Source organism: Podarcis gaigeae (assembly GCF_964106915.1).
Source record: "Podarcis gaigeae genome assembly, chromosome: 7".
Taxonomy (NCBI): domain Eukaryota; kingdom Metazoa; phylum Chordata; class Lepidosauria; order Squamata; family Lacertidae; genus Podarcis; species Podarcis gaigeae.
In genome coordinates, this window is record NC_139683.1 from 79,502,073 (window position 1) to 79,519,405 (window position 17,333).

The window sequence follows — 17,333 nt, forward strand, 5'->3', positions numbered from 1 at the left end:
GCAGCTAAAAGAAATGCAAAACAGAAAACTCTCCTCCATGCATTTAAAGCAAGTAAAGGCTCTCTAGTCTATGCATTTGAAGAGGCATTTCTTACAGTCTGCCCAGTGCACCTGCACCAGCAGCAACGTGGGGATGGTCACAACCCCACAACTCTGTTCTGAATTAGCAAAATGTGTGTGAGGGAATATGAGAAGTGGACTGATGGGTGGAAACGGAGCCCAGAAGGAGATTCTGGGGCTGGACACTACGGACAGGAAAGAAATGGTCTGTCCTTGGGAGACAGCCTTGGGACTTGGGGCTGTTAAGAGGACAAAGGAAGGCTAGGCCTTGCCAGTTGCGGCTTTTACTTGTGATCTGCACCTCTGTGACTGGGGCACATTATAAAATGTGCCTAAACTACAGTTTGATTTTGAACCATGGGTTGGCTACAAGATAGGGGCCCAGAAGCAGGGCCTTGCAGAGCCAGGCATAGGCCCGGGCCAGGTAGATAATGTGCCCCCTCTTTTTTTTTTTACCGTGAAGTCTTATAAATAAGTAAGTACAGTGGTACCTCAGGTTAAGTACTTAATTCGTTCCGGAGGTCCGTTCTTAACCTGAAACTGTTCTTAACCTGAAGCACTACTTTAGCTAATGGGGCCTCCTGCTGCCGCCACGCCACAGGAGCACGATTTCTGTTCTTATCCTGAAGCAAAGTTCTTAACCTGAAGCACTATTTCTGGGTTAGCGGAGTCTGTAACCTGAAGTACCACTGTATATAAATAATTGTGAATATGCTGACCAAGGCCCCTTTTGGAATCGGAGGCCAGGTCCAAGTGGCCCATATGTCTGGGCCTGCCCAGAAGCAGGGCTTGATTTGCACAGGAGTGAATGCCAGCAAGGGCAGCAGGCGAGGGCGACGGTTACTTCCCCCCCTGACAAACAGAGGCTGCGGGCATACACAGCGTAATGTGGCCTAAGCTCAGATATGGAGGAGAAGGAATAATAATAATAATAATAATAATAATAATAATAGAAGAAGAAGAAGAGGAGGAGGAGGAGGAGGACACAGGGACAAGTGGGCTGCCTGAGGTGAACTGAGGCGTTTGGCGCGAAAGCTGAGGGAGCACTTTGAGGCCTACTTTCCCGCCTTTTTCCTCGCGCTCCCGGCGCGCGTCGCGTGAGGCGCTTCCCCCAACCCCTGCACCCCGGTGCTCACCCTCTTGTTGCGGTCGGTCTCCTTGGCCTCCTTCTCCTCGGGCCCCTGCCGGATGATGGCTCTCAAGGCCACGGCGTTGTTGGTGCAGCAAGCTCGGAAGAGAGAGAGCGCCTCGGGGCTTACCGCCGACGAGTCCGACTCTCCCAGAGACCAGTCGTCGCCGTCGTCGCTGTCGCCGTCCGCCCGCGGCGGGTAGAAGGAGTCGTCGGAAGCGATGCTGCGCGTGTCCGGGAGGTCCGAGAAGTCCTCGTACTCCTCGTAGTCGCCGCCAGCGTCGTCCTCGTCGCTTCCTCCCTCAGCGCCGCCATCGCCTTCGCTGCCCCTTCGCGACCTCTCCGCCCCGGCAGCTGGGCTGGAGCCGACGACGACGCTCCCCTCAGGCGCCGCGGCTCCCGGCCCGGCGGCAGGCTCCGAGGGCGGCACGGGCAGGTGCTTTGCCGCGGCGGGACTCCGGCCCTCCCCGGCCGCTTTGCCGTCTCCAGACAGGAGCACCATCGTCGCCTCCCTTCACGGAGGGAGGTGTTTGGACTTTATTTCTCTAGGGAGCTTTTAGCTTCGGGAGCAAAAGGTCGCCCCTGAGGCGCCGCCAGGTCTCCTGCACGCATGCATCCGTGTTCAGACGTGCAAGGCCCGGCGGGATGACCAGAGAGGGAAGAAGAGGGGCTGGGGACCTGCGACATAAAGAGCTGCAACAGGCACCCCTGTCTTGAGAGGGAAATGCCACCTCCCTTTTCCAAAATAAAGGGGATGCGTGTGTGCGCAGCGTGGGGCAAAGCTGAGCTCTCTAATATCCAAATCTTTTTATTATTCTTTGCAGAATATGGATAGGGATCTTTTCACAGTGAGAGCAAGAGCATACTGAGAACAAGCCACCAATGCTGAGCTCTCTAGAGAACAAACCTTGGCCCCAAGGACAACATCCTCACACTCCGTGGAGCTCCCCCGCTTCTTCTTTTTTTTACTAAAACACAAAACCCAGTCCAAGTATTTTTTTGGAAAGAAAGGGGCCTGCAATGCCCTGACATGCAACACAGCCCCTCTTCAGGTGCACACGAAAAACTAGGTCTCTCGGTCCCAAATCTACTTAACTCGCACCAGAGCGACAAGATCAAGAAGGGATCCACTGAGGATCACACTCCCCCGCCCCATAATCTATGCCGTTATCTCAAGAGCACTTCAGATGCAAAAATACTACTGCACTCATCTTTTTGCCCTGCCTCGACTTCTATTGAGCCAAACGCAAAGAGTTGGGGTTTATTCCCGCATTTTTGTCAGGTTAAAAAGAAAAACCAGGCATTGGCGACTCTAGGCTAGCCTAGCCGTTGGGATGACAAGGCATTTCTTGCCCAGGGGGACTGAGCAGCGTCTCACCCCACCTCCTTTCCCGCCGCAGCTTCCTGATGCGCGTGGGTGACACGGCGGTGGAAAGTTTTGGGGAAACACGAGCGGTCGCTCGTGACGCTGTTGCAAAGCGGGAAAACCCGGGCTCGTTCCTTTCCAAGAGGGGCTGCAAAACGCCGAGGCGAACGAGAATGCAACAAACTTTCTTTTCCTCTTGCTTTTCTGGGCAAGGCGCTCGCTGATCTCCAGAAAAAAAAACAAAAGCAGCACTTCTCACGCTATCCTGTTTCAACCGAGCACAATACTCCGAAAAGGTTTCCAAAGCTCCTCGCTTTTACCAAAAGGGTGACTTTTGCAACCAGGAGGGTGCTTTTTCCCCGCCAGAAAGCGAAACCGAAGTTTGTTCGCACACGCGGCAAAACTGGGAGCAGCTGAACTGAGAGCCTTCCCTCGGGGACCATCCGATTTCCTGAAATTTTATTGTAACGGTCCGATGAGCTAAAGCAAAATTTCTCCGCGCCGCCGGCTGCTTTTCAGAAGGCCAGCCACTCTTTCGTAAGCCCTTGTCGCGAAAACGAGGGAGGGGGGCGGTGCTGGAGAAAAACCACAACAATAAGCAATATTTCCGGCGATAGATCTTGTTCCAAATATGGTCCGGGAAAGACTGCGGGAAGAGACAGAGCGACCGACACGTTTAGAAAACTCCTGGCAGTGACTCTTAATCCGATCACCAGAAGATTGAGGCTCCAGCTTAGCATGTTGACATCAGGGACACATTTGCAAAGCGATTTACATGCAGCTGTCCATGTTGGGGTTTTATGCACCAGCGAAGAAAATTGCTATTGACAGGTGAGTAATTTGAATTCCCTGAGTACCTTCAACTTTATCTCCTGCCGGCCTTTTCTCCTTTTCTTAGTTCAGTAGTTTTGCAGACATGCATGGCTTCGCTAATGTTTTACACGACCCCACCTCCAAGTTTCCTCAGGCTCGTCGTCAGATGTCCCCACACTTTCTGGGCGGCGGGTGTGAAAAATCGGGGTGGGGAAGAGTAAATTAAAACATAAATGGAGTTGTTACAGTTGCTGAATGCAACTATTCGGGAACCCATAACTTTTGCGGGGCGGAGCTGTGAGTTAACATCGCTGCGGAAAAAAGTACAAATCCATTGTATGAAGAGACACAAGTACATTTTATACACGTTTTAGGGGTATATTTTAAGAGTGAAAGATGCGTTTGAAAAGTAATCACACGGAACCTGCTTTCTTGGAATCGCCTATTCCACGTTTGAATGTAGTAAATCCCTTGAAATAGTCGCAGGAGCTAGTCAATACAGAGACAATAGTCAACTGAGTTTACGCCAAGGAGGCAATGGTTCCGTGGCATTTTTTAAAGTAATACCAAGAACAACAACAATCACAGAAGTAGGGTGGCCTTTCTCAAAGCGAGCAGTGTAATAAATACGTCAGAGTAAAGACCTTTGTAGGGTTGCAAGGTAGCAGTTTCAAGCATAGCTATTTAATAGGATTATAGTTTTAAATGCCTGTGATCTGTTCCATTCATCTTGTCTTTGAGTGATCTATATTTAGAACTCTCTATTGAATGCTTGTCTGTTGCCAGTGGACCTTTTCTTTCTTGCAAGTTTTTCTGCAAATTGACATAGATTCAATCCTGCTTGTTTTCCCTGCTGCTGCTGCTGCTGCTGCTGCTGCTGCTTGTGAGTGAAGGGAAAGGGAGCAGGTATTTAAAATTCAAGAATTTTAGTATTTTCATAACCATATTAAAAAGCTGTAAGGAAGACATATACATAAATGGATTTCCAGGGTAAGTTTAGATCATCCTTGCAAATAATTATTTGTACAACTTGTTCAGGGCAAGTAACAATTCCTTCCCTGCAAGCAACTTGCCAGAGCTACTGCCAAATATGACCCATCATTTATTGGTGTGATCAGTACTTTTGTGACACGGTCAGTTTATACTTATTATCCTCAAGCTTGCCTTGCCTGGAAACAAGGTGTAAGCAACGCGGTGTGCTCTATACTGCTGTTGGATTACAGCTCCCATCAGCCCCTGCCAACATGGTCATTGGTCAGGGATGATGGGAGTTGTAGTCCCAAAACAGGGGAAAGCATCATGTTGGCTATCCCTAACCCCATTAAACACAACGGAAACTAAGTAAACACCACAGGATTGTTCTGTATCAAAGGAGTCCCAGTGTTGCACTCAACCACAGTTCCCATAGTTCTTTGGAAGATGCTGTAACAGTAAACCAATTTTAAACTAGTTTGAATCTGTCATTTATGTGTGCTCTAACAAAGCTATCAAGGGAACTTCATTGGAGGGGGAGCAAGGGATAAATTGGTGAAAAAGAAAAGGTAAAATACGGTAAATACAGTATAGCAAAAAATACAGCAAGGAAAAACCAAGGAAGAGGGGAAATAATCTAAAAGAAAAGCAGCAAGTGTGTGTTGCCTTATACAGTAAACACTTGCCAGCTTCTCCTCACTTGACAGGGAAATGTTGTATCCAGATACCCTGTTTGCTTTAATTACTGTTTTCATTGTAACAGTGTGTCTTGAAACAATATAGGCAATCTCAAAAGTTATTTTGAAAGCATGCTGTACGTCCTACTTTTTGTGACATGGAGTGAGACCTGGTAAAAGACAACTTCCCATGTTGTGCTTTCCATTTTTCTTTAGGACCATACAAATTGGTTGATGTAAATATGAGCATTTGATAGTGGTGTTGGCAGATTGTGGCAGGAGAAGAAAAGAGTTTTCTCCCTGGTGCCACCGCTAGATCTAAGTAGCCTTTAAAATATGCTTAATTTGTAGTGTGGCATGTGCTTGAGCTGAATCTTGACGTAGAATTCAAAACATTTAACCTGAAAATCCTTCACTAATCCCAGATATGGGTCACGTGGCTGTGGTTACTCAGAGGTGAAAATCACTCTGCATGTGCTCAGAGGTACTGCCTTTATTGTGATTCATATGCTTCAGGTTTAAGTGTTGAGATTAACTAGTTTATATTAAGATCTGCCATCAATGAAAATTTGTTTTAGCATTATAGTCAGGGTGTGCCAAAAAAAAGCAGTTAGCAGGTGAGTATTTTGGAAGCCTGTTTACATTCTCAATAAATATATTTGTTATGTTTTATCATTCTCATGGTGTTTTATCTGCACTCCTAAGTTTGAAGTATAGATGATAAAGGAACAACAAAGCCTCAGGCAGCATCAATTCTTTCACCGAAGGGATTTCCATGTTCCAGGATGCACATGTTCTTCTTGCAGTATGATGCCAAGCATCATTAAATAAATTTGGAAGTCTAATTACTCCTGCATTCAGCGAAGCTTAGATAGCTTTTTTCATTATCCTTAATGATATGGGCACAATTCACCAGGAACTTCTCCCATACAGATTTCATTAAAATGGATGGGATTCACAATATTTATTGATTTTCAATAAAACTTGAAAGAATGCAAAGAGCAATGTGCTTTGTGCAATGGCTCCACCAGTAGGGGATCCTTAGCCTCAGTTCTGCCCTCTTAGACTTTAGATGTATCAATTGCCTTCGTGTGCAACTAATTACTACACCTCTTAAATTATCCACTGGCATTATGAAATTCCACTTCATCTCTGACACAACTCATTGCCCAGATGGCCTCACTCCCTTCTGTACTATTAATTAAGGTGTGCATCCGGTGAATTAAAAAACACAAATACAACAGTACTTTTGAAAGTCAACATTTGTAACTAGACCTATCTATTTATGCCAGTAGTAAAAGCTTTAGGGTGAGCAGTCAGGGAGGACCATGGAAATTATATAATAGTTGTTTCCCTTGTAAGGTAGCTAATACGTTGGGGTGCACAGAACAGATGTTAGTTACTACTTCTGCCATTCACTTAGTTCTGGATTCATTCCATCCTCTGTAAAATAGCAAAGATAATAACATCTCTTCAGTATGGCTTGTCAAGACTACATGGTTCCTTTAACCAGGACTTTCCATCTCCTGTGTCTGTGGAAAGTATAGCATAATAGTGTTCCATGGTTTCTGGAGCTTCTGAAATGAGCAAGCAGTGGTGAATATAAATGTGGCAAAATGCTGATCTGCTATTATTAGTCTAAAAGCTGCTCTTCTGGTTCTCTCTCTCCACCTAAATAGAACTGGCCTTGACTGGTAATTAAATGGGAGGGTGCTTGGAACTCCGTAAATGCTGTCAAGGATATATACTGTAATAGTTAAATGAACCCAATATTACTCATGCCTGCATGATCTCTTACAAATAATATTCCTATCATCAAAGATCCCATTTAATAACAAGCTCTGCAAACATTCTTGATGATCAAACATTTAAAAGACTGTATTTTATAAGAATGTTTGGATGTTTTGACATAAATATTATTGGCAGGCAAGAAGCAGGATCCAGCAGAAATTTCATGAACAGCAAGCAGTTTATTTTAGCTGTTGCTAATACTGTAGTCTTAAAAGGTATAACGTGCCTGCAAAATGCCTACTTCTTTCTTCCTTTGTTTATATTTGCTATTTATAATTTATAAAGCATATATTTTGTACCATGCACTGAACATTACTTAAAAGAAGTGAACTGTGCTTTCAGAGTAACAATCTATATTTTTATTGTATATATAAAACAGTATGTTCCCTTGGGTTCAGTAAGGTTACAACAGCATTGATATTAAATATTGTTGTGGGAGTGTTGTACTGTGGCACAGCTCAGCTGTTCACAACAATCACACACTTCTTACACAAACTGCAACAGAGAGATTTGCACTATTTGTGGATTATTACATAGTGATCACTTTCAGATCCTGTTCATTCAGCAAAAGAGGGGGGTCCCACAAAACAATATACCTTGGATGTCAAAGTCCAGGGTAAAGAAGTGTGTCTTCAGCATATAGTGAAAGCTGTACAGTGAAGCGCCTTTGTGGAGAGGGAGTTCCACAGATAAAGCCCTCTTCTGGACCACCATGCCCTACACTTCTGAGGGTGTCTCAGAACTACCAATAGAACCCCCTGTACATATCTTAACACCCAAGAGTATTGGTCGAGATGGAGACAGTCTTTCACATGTTTGGAACCTGGGTCATTCAGGATTTTTAGACACTAATGTGAGCACCTCAAATAGGTCCTAGAAACAAACAGGTAACTAATGTGGCTATTTTAAAACGGGATCATATAAGTTCTAACTGCAGGGATGGGGGATCTTTGGCCCATGGGCCAACTTGACCAACCAGGGGTTCCACTTTGGTCCACCAGGCTATTCCACCCCCCAAAAAAGCCCCACACCTACCCACCCACCAGCTGGTGTCACTGCTGTCAGCTGATGGGCAGGAGGACAGGGTTTAATCATGAGTTGGCAGTGCTCCCAGCAAGGAACAGGATCTTGCTGCCAGGCAGCAGGATCTAATCTCCGCTTTTCAGCTGATGAGCAGAGATTAAAGTCATTTGTCTTCTCCTTTCAGCAGGTAATGGGGTGGCGCCAATGCTACTGCCTACCTGCTTAAAGGAGAAGCAGAGCAAGGTGCTGTTTGAAATAGCCTCTTCCCTTGGGGTGGAGGCAAGGAAAGAAGTTGCTTCAAAGGATGCTTTGCCACTGTAAGTCAGTCTCCATGCTTCCAATGGAAGCACAGCACAAAGACTGCATTTAAGCACCATTTCTACCAAGCTCCCTTGGCCTTTAAAGGAAGAGAGAAGCTGGTTCAAAGGTTGCTTTGCCGCTTTAAGAGAGCCTCTGTGCTTTCATCTTGAATTAAGATGGCGAAGTGAATCTTCCAAATCTGAATTGATTTTAACCACTTATTTCAAAACTTCACTGATTTTGTGGTTTCTTAGAGTGCCCAAGCAACTATAGGTAAGAGCTTGCTAGTATAAAATATATATGAAGAGGATTTGGGTGAAACTTCATTGACACACAGAATAATCCTATATGTGTCTACTTACAAGTGAGTCCCATTTAAGTCATTGGGGCTTACTCTCAGGGTTGTAGTCGCAGGTGTATCTTTAATCAAATACTCCAAGAACAATGAACATAGCAGTGGCGTAGGGTGGGTTGTCAGCACCCGGGGCAAGGCAAGTGGTAATTTGCGCCCCCTAACCCGTGGATTTGCGCCCCCTAACCCTAACCCCCAGATGTTGCGCCCGGTGCGGCCGCCCCCCCCCCCGCACCCCCCATGCTACGCCACTGGAACATAGTTAGGCTAAGCCTTAGCAGATGAAGCATTGCCAGCTGATTTCAGAAAGGAAAAAAACAATTTTCCAGGCATTTTAGAAAATCCTTTTCTGGATTAGTCCAGCAGCATTATTTTAACTGGTAGGAGGACTGGCATTTTTTTCACTCACATGCTTTAGTAACAGCCCAGCACACACTACTATCCAAAGAACAGCAAGAGGAATTCTGCTCATGCAAAGAGCTTTTGCTGCTCCCTTTCCTGCTTCAACTCTTTACGCCTGCTGAAATCTGTTCCCTGGGCTGGTATACCCTCCTGAACAGCATGACACAGGCTGTAACTTAAGGGTGGTGGAGAAAATCAGCAGGAAATGGTAAACCTCTTCCTCCCACACTACTAGGAGCTCTTTCGATGTAAGCCGCAGGGATTAGATAATGCTTCTTTCCTTAAAATGTTCACATGTAAGTAAAGCTTTAAAAGGTATGGAATGGAGATAAGTAGAAGGATACCTGAAAAAACTCAGCTGTTTGGTGAATTTTTGTATAGGGGCTTGTAGTTAAAACCACAGGAGCAGGAGCAGTTTTTCCTTTTTTCAAGAAGAAGAAGAAGAAGAAGAAGAAGAAGAAGAAGAAGAAGAAGAAGAAGAAGAAGAAGAGATAACTCTGACTGGTGGGCAGAAAAGCCAAGGTAGAGAAAGTCTTGGAAAAACCTATGAGCCACTTAGCAACAAAAATTACATAGTGATAATAATTAGCAACTGCCATGATCAGCAGGTGTGCTAAATGTAACCATAAATGAGCCTAGTCAAGAATTCAAATAATTTATGTCTCATAGGAAATGGGAGCTGTTAAATGTTTGGAAAATGAGAAACTGAGTGAAAGAGCTGAATGGTCACTGTCTCCCCCCCCCCCCACATTTTCATATATTATGTCATGTCATAGTTTATTTCTATACCACTTTTTAGGCAAAGGTCCCTGAAGCGCCTAACAAAAATTAAAACACGGATGGCATAGTAAAATACAAATCATGGCAAATAAATATATGTTGTATTTTAATATACTGCTACCATCACAGATTTTTAAAAGACTGAAAATGCACAACACCAAGGCTCAGTTACAGGGGTACCTCTGGTTACGTACTTAATTCATTCTGGAGGTCCGTTCTTAACCTGAAACTGTTCTTAACCAGATGCACCATTTTAGCTAATGGGGCCTCCTGCTGCTGCCACACCACCGCGGCGCAATTTCTGTTCTCATCCTGAAGCAAAGTTCTTAACCCGAGGTACTAATTCTCGGTTAGCGGAGTCTGTAACCTAAAGCGTATGTAACCCGAGGTATCATAAAAGGCTTAACATCTGCCATGAAGAGAATGAATAAATCAAATGTGTTTCCTAAGGAATGCAACTCCAAAGTCACCATGGAGAAAGTCTAGTCTCACATACCCACCAGCCTAATGGTAGGATACAGAACAGTGCCCCACGCCCTCCAAAGATCTCAACAAGTGAGCAGGCACAGAAAGTGAACTGCTCCTACTTGTTCCAAGTGTCTCCATCACACAGATCAGCATTCTAATTCAAGATCAAGCCCTAGTTGGCCAAGGTCCATTTATGGACCAGGAATTCAACAGTAGGCTAGGAGGGAAGTCACCATAGGTTGGGAGAATTGGAAAGGGAAATTCTCTCACATTCTTAACCTTTGCTCCCCGGAAGAGCCTAACCTTTTACTGCCATCTCCTTCAGACCACTACACTCATAATTGTGAGGCCTAGTCCCTCTTACCCACTAAACATTTCCTCCCTCTACCATCTAAAAATAGTATAAAATATCCAGAAAATGCAAAACAGGCAGGAATTAATACAGAAAAAAGGCTTTAAGGCTATGAACCATCTTTCAAAGTGGAGCAGTGAGAAGAGGAACCAGAATTGCAGGTGGCAACTGAGAAAGCCCCTCTCTTTCCAATGTAATCTAAAATGTAAGGTGCCGGGCAGTGTTAATAATGCAACCCTTTTATATAGATGGGTTTTGGTGTTGTTGCTGTTGATGTTCTTTTGAGATCCTTCCAACTCTACAATTTAAAATAATAATAATAATAATAATAATAATAATAATAATAATAATAATAATAATTTATTTATACCTCACCCATCTGCCTGGGTTTCACAAGCTACTCTGGGCAGCTCCCAAAAGAATATTAATAATAAAAAAGACATCAAACATTAAAAACTTCCCTAAACAGGGCTGCCTTCAGATGTCTTCTAAAAGTCAGATAGTTGTTTATTTCCTTGACATCTGATGGGAGGGCATTCCACAGGGCAGGTGCCACTACCAAGAAGGCCCTCTGCCTAGGTTTCTGTAGCTTCACTTCTCGCAGTGAGGGCACCTGCAGAAGGCCCTCGGAGCTGGACCTCAGTGTCTGGGCTGGACGATGGGGGTGGAGATGTTCCTTCAGGTATAGACTCAATATAGATTATATATTGTAATCAACATCCCAAGGACTTTTATAGGTATGGTATGGTATGGTATGGTATGGTATGGTATGGTATGGTATGGTATGGTATATGTCCTCCAAGTACTCCAAGCCCACAACAATGGAAAGAGCAGAAGCAGGACCAGCAATAAGAACAAAAATTGGAGGAAACTTTATTGAAGGAAATATTCTCCTTTCCCCCCTAGCCGGCCTAGGACCCAGACCTAGAAAGGTGACAGCATGAGTTATTGAGAATCTCTGCCTCTGGGATGTTGCACCAGTTATGCTCTTGCCCAATTTTATAATGAGACAGAATTTTACTGATAATATATCCAATGCAGATGGAGCTGTCTGAGTTCATTATTTCTGCAAGCAGGAGAGTGTTTTAAAAATAAACCCTAGAGCATAAGAAAACCTTTGTCTCATTCCAAGACAATATGGTGAGACTGTGCCCTAGAGAGGCAGTCTTGGATGCACTCCACCACAGAACTTCAAGGGGTGTCGGATAACACCAAAAGACTCAGTAGTAAGACAAAGTTTAACATTAATTAAAATAATTACTGCAAAATATGTTTATTTCATGAATATCCAGCTGCTTCTACAAACTGTTTTTGCTTTGTAAAATTGGCCTGAATAGTTAATGGTGGGACAAGGGGATACTGTCAACAACAGGTGTAGCAAAGGCAATTTTCAAAACCAACCTTATTTCCATCAAAGTTAGAATGCAAACTACTGGGCATCAAAGCTGATTTGATAACTGCACACTTACATGGTTTTGTCTTTAAAATGTTATTTTAAAAATATGATTGGAGAGGTAAAATGTGCTTTGCAAATATTGAATTAATTAAATTAGGGTACAGTACCCCACACATTCTGTTATATCCACGATACAGGCAGCTAACCAGGCAAACCTCAACCATACCTGAACAGAATCCCTGAAGTTCCAGAGGTTGTAAAACCCATTTTGTTCCTGCAACAGATTTTGTTGCTGTACTGCCAAAACACGGTCACAAAAACCCTAAACCAGAAATATAATTTTTTTGTTTAGAGTATACAAAATATGTATACTTTGTGTAGTTTTCATATTTTCTAGACAGGACAAGTAAAATATGTAAACAATAAAATAAAAGCCAAATCACATAGTTACCTGGAAGTAAGATACACTGATTTCGAGGTGAGCCTTTGATTTTTGCAGCTGATGGGTCTCAAACCCCCAGTGTGTTAGGGACTTCCCCTGCATACAAAGGCTCCAGTGGATTGAGCATATGAGACCAATAATGGGTCCCACAGTCAAGAAGATGGTTTCTGCATGGGCTGTAGAGGGAGGTGAGGCTCAGATGGGACTCACCCACCTGGGAAGGTAATTCATCTAGAAGGAAAACTCATCCTAACCCTCTACTGTCTTGCAGCATATCTTCAGGAGAAGAAAAGGCTAAGGAATAAACCCTACACAAATCCAGAATGGAGTTCCTATGCCTGTTGGATGGTGCCTTTTACGCCTCCTTCTGGTAACTCCTGCAGCCAAGCTGGCGCCACACGTATTCTGGGAAGAGGGTATTATTGTCTGGGCAGCCCATGACCTCCATATACACTGCTCAGGCTTGCATCCTGGGGAGGTCATTTTGGTGCTGCTAATGCAGCAGTTTGACTTCACTCGTGGAGGCGCACTCCATTGTCTCGAGACAGACGGATGGCAAAAAAATAAACAACATTCTCATGGAGTTCCTATTGATTTAACTGTGAACTGTGCAGAATGTCCTGCTGAACTGTGTCATTTTTACAGCAGGTTCTCTGCCTCTTCAGCATTTGGAACCTTATCTACACCTGGCTGGCTGCCAGCAGGAGTCCTTATGCAGATCACTGCTTTGAGGAAACAAATCCCCTGTCAGGTGTGGGTGTACCATTTCCAGACGTGGCCGAGTCTGTCCATCCGCCAACTGCCTTCACCTACATCTGCTACATCCCCATCTGGGAAATTACAAGACTGAAAACATTGTGTTGAAATAGTGAGACGTCCTTCATATGTTTCATATTGGCTACCGTAATAAAATTAAACAAGAACAGAAACAGCCTCATGAGGAATTAATCCTGAACAAGTATAATACTTAATTACTTTTCCAGCAGAAGGGTCAACACTATGCATACACACACACACACACACACACACACACACATATATATATATATAAACAACAAACAGATTGTTCTCACTTATAGATGGGACTAAAAAATGGTTAAACGTTGGGAATTTGACATGATTGAGCTAATTATCCTTAACAGATTAATCTGACAAGTACAAATATATTGGTTGGGTATACTTTAACTCAACATAGTGTGTTCTTGCTTAATTTAGGAGCTAGAGTGGATTATCTTTACCTGCTTTCTAGTTAGATCATTCTATAATTAGTTACTGCTTTTCTATCAATTAAAACCAGACCTGGTTCACTAACTCCCCACCCCCAGACTTAATGCTATAGCCAAGAAGACCCTGCCCCATATACCTACCAACCGTGTCTCTGCTGGCAAAGGGATGTGAAGCAAGGCCACTGTCAAAGATCTAAATGGGTAGGCAGAATCATGTGGGAGAATTAGGCCTTTTGAAAATCCTGTTTGCAACCCATTTAGGGATTCAAAGGTTAGGGACACTGGAAGCTGTAGCTCTGTATTGCCCACACTAAATGGTCATGACTTTCCAAAGTTTCAGACAGGACACTCCCACCTGGGAATGTGCTTCAGGACACCTGGAGATGCTGGGAAATTGAACTTGGGACCTTCTGTATGCAACACAGATGCTTTACCACTGAGTTACCATCCTTCCTTTGTGCTGGTTGTAACCATCATTTTGAATTAAGCCCAGAAATGGACCAGAAGCCAATCTTGGGAGTATAATATTGAAATATTGTACTCTGAAAAACCAGCCCTCATTGCCATTCTAACTGGAGTATTTCAAAGTACTTGAAGTTTATGAATACTTTTCAAAGGTACTGTATGGTACTAATCCAGTCTGCCTGGTAGTAGCCAGATCTGTCATCTCCAGCAAAAGTGGGCAGCTGGTGCATTAGCAGAAGCTGAGCAAATATACTCCTGGCTACAGTGGTCAATGGATCATCCATTAACAAGACTAGACCTAGGCCCATTCCCAAGATGTGAACTGGATCCTTCAAGAGGAGAGCAACCCTGTCCAGAACAGATTGTACACCTAATCCGAGATCAGCTTTCCTACTGACCTAAAGCACTTCTGTCTTATCTGGATTACGTTTTATCTAGTCAATCACTGACAGACAACAGTTCAGGACCTCCATTGCCTCCCTAAAATCTAATTGACAAGAAAGACAGAGTTGGATAGCATTCTGATGACACAAGAACCACTGCAACATTGTGCTCCCTAGCCCCATCCTGGCAAGGCATTCCAGAAGAAAACCACAGTCAAGATCCCAGGCCAGCGTGAAAAATACAGATTAAGCTTCCTTTCCAGGCCAGAGCCTTACCTGGGATGAGGTGTGGATGGTCCATCACAAATAAATAATTGGGTCTTTGCCAATAGAGGTTGCCGAAGTTACGCTGAGCAATGATATAGGCTAGAGGAAAAATGTTCACCTTTTAAAAGTAGGCTTGGAATATTGGGAATGGTGGTGGGGGCAGGAAGCAGACAGAAGGGGAGGAGCAAAGGGTTTTCTGGGAAAGGAGGAGAAAGGAGGCAGAACTCCATGCGGGAGCTGTAGATCAGATCCATCTTGTCAGGCTGGGACAAAGCCACGAAGATGGCATTTGAGAAGTCTTGAGTATCTAGTGCTGGACTACTGGGTGAACAAGCCCCTATTGAGATGTGAATGCTATAACTGCTGCACTCCCTCCATTGAAAGCTTCTGGTGTAAATATATGAAAAATAAACTATCATAAAGTCACGACAGTCTCCACCACATCTTGATTGCCTACAGAAACATGACCCTGGGTAAGATGCCTCAAATCTCAGCAGAGATTGGACATGGCATGCAACCTTTGTAACACTATGTTCAATCGGACTTACTTCCAGGTATGTATAGGATAGCAGCCTTCAAGTGTGACCAGGACTGCTTTTAATAGTCACCTAAACATTAACAGGGATGCGGGTGGCACTGTGGGTAAAACCTCAGTGCCTAGGACTTGCCGATCGTATGGTCGCCGGTTTGAATCCCCGCGGCGGGGTGAGCTCCTTCTTTCAGTCCCAGCTCCTGCCCACCTAGCAGTTCGAAAGCACCCCTAAGTGCAAGTAGATAAATAGGTACTACTTTATAGCGGGAAGGTAAACGGCATTTCCGTGTGCTGCGCTGATGCTGGCTCGCCAGAGCAGCTTCGTCACGCTGGCCACGTGAACTGGAAGTGTCTCTGGACAGCGCTGGCCCCCGGCCTCTTAAGTGAGATGGGTGCACAACCCTAGAGTCGGACACAACTGGCCCGTAAGGGCAGGGGTACCTTTACCTTTAAACATTAACACTGAGAGTGAAAACTAGGAAACTATGTAAGGTATTCTGAGCATTGTCTTTCTTTTTTCACCTCCGGATTCCCTGGCCTTGACACTTATTTATCCCTACGGGCGTGTATGAATGCTGGTAGCTAAGTGCAGTTTAAACTAAATAAATGTAAATCAGACAGCAGTGTTTATTTTTTTTTTAAATGCACTTTCTGACTCTCACTTGTTTTGTTTTTTAGTTGAATGTAATATAACAAAATGCATTTTTTCATAAAATTATGCATGAAAATTATGCATGCACACTTGCTTAGCGAAGATAATGTTATCTGCCTCAGAAGTCTGAAAGAAAACATTAATATTTGACTTTTCAGGATATCTTTGTATGCTTTTGATTCTTAATGTCTAAAGAAAATGAAAATCAGGGAGTGGGCAAACCTGCACTGGTGTACCTTAGCTATATGGCTACTCTGTAAAGGCTCTTCCTGTAAAGGGTCCTTTTCAAATCCCAGTAGCCACACAGTAAATGCCACTGACCTAACACCATAGCTTCTTACATTTTTGACAAGCTGATAATTTGTTTTCCTGGCTGTGCTGGAAAATTGTAGTGATGTGAAGTTGCAAATATTCTGGAGTCACCTGCAGTACCTCATCCTGCCAGCAGAACGCCTAGCTTTTTCTGTCTTGCGGGTCCACAAGGGAAGCCACAGGTATCTCAAGACTTTGCTACCTGCTAAAAAAAATAGCAACTACCTTGATTGAGTTATGGTGGCTGCTGATTAATTTATTTGAAACCTTTTGAGACTATATGAACTAGTTTTCACTCTGTTATTGCATGAAACTCAGGAATGGATTAAACTAGGACGTTGTCTTGCCAGGAGCAAAAAATGGTATCACTTCACAAAATTATCCACCCAGAGCAAACAGAAGTGAGGTTGTACCTACTAAGCATTGCTGCTGGTACAGGGACTCCCGAGAAACAATGCCCATTTCCTTTGCTGTGTGATTTGGAAATCTAGGTTTCCTACCAAGAGGTTTATCATCATTGGGGCATCCATTCACCTTCACTTTTTTTATAGCAGGGAGGGGGAACCTATGGTCCTTCAGCTGCTAATGACCTCCAACTCTTAGCAGCCTCAGTCAGCATGGCCAGCAGTCAGGCACAATGGGAATTGCAGTCTAATGTCAAAAGTGCTACAAGTTCCCCACCCCCTTTAGGCATTAGAGATTCAGCAGGGGAAAATTTGATTCAGTTTGCATTAAAGGTGAACATATGTTAATTGGAACACAATCATCCTTTGAAATTCTCACTTCTCCAAATTTTGCAATGTAGTTTTCCGGCCAAGTAATATGTGCAAAAATGCATATACTAAGGTAAACTGTGCATGTATGCATAAAAATAGCATTCAAACATAGTTACATATGGGAAAATTGCATATAGAAATGTGTATAGTAGGAGAAATTCAAAATATTTTACTGTTAATACATTTAGAGAGAGATATACAGTAGTACCTCTAGATACGCACACCTCCGGTTGCGTATCCTTCAGGATGCGAATGCGGCAAACCCGTATTTTTCCAGGTTTCACCGTGCGTGCATGTGCAGAAGCAGTCCCTCCTCGGTATCCGACCAGAGCTCGGGAACGGATCCTGTACGCAACCGGAGGTACCACTGTATAGATATAATCACAAACAGATGAAG

The 17,333-nt window shown here is 43.9% G+C and overlaps 1 protein-coding gene and 1 long non-coding RNA gene across 5 annotated transcripts in view; one reads left to right on the top strand and one right to left on the bottom strand.

Moving 5' to 3' along the window:
- The window catches only part of ANKRD33B (ankyrin repeat domain 33B), a 35,506-nt gene extending 32,134 nt beyond the window's left edge, over nucleotides 1-3,372 (bottom strand). For 3 of the 4 annotated variants that reach the window (XM_083749715.1, XM_083749714.1, XM_083749712.1), the window contains exon 1: nucleotides 1,197-3,371. In XM_083749715.1, coding sequence (XP_083605841.1) covers nucleotides 1,197-1,691 — 495 coding nt within the window. In that variant the 5' untranslated portion in view covers nucleotides 1,692-3,371. Of the gene's footprint in view, nucleotides 1-1,196 lie in introns of all 4 variants that reach the window. The other variant, XM_083749713.1, reaches the window with a different exon arrangement.
- On the top strand, nucleotides 3,261-13,382 carry LOC310849489. Its single transcript, XR_014566923.1, has 2 exons — nucleotides 3,261-3,386; nucleotides 12,969-13,382. It is a non-coding gene; the product is annotated as an uncharacterized lncRNA (long non-coding RNA).
- The last annotated feature ends 3,951 nt before the right edge of the window (nucleotides 13,383-17,333 follow it).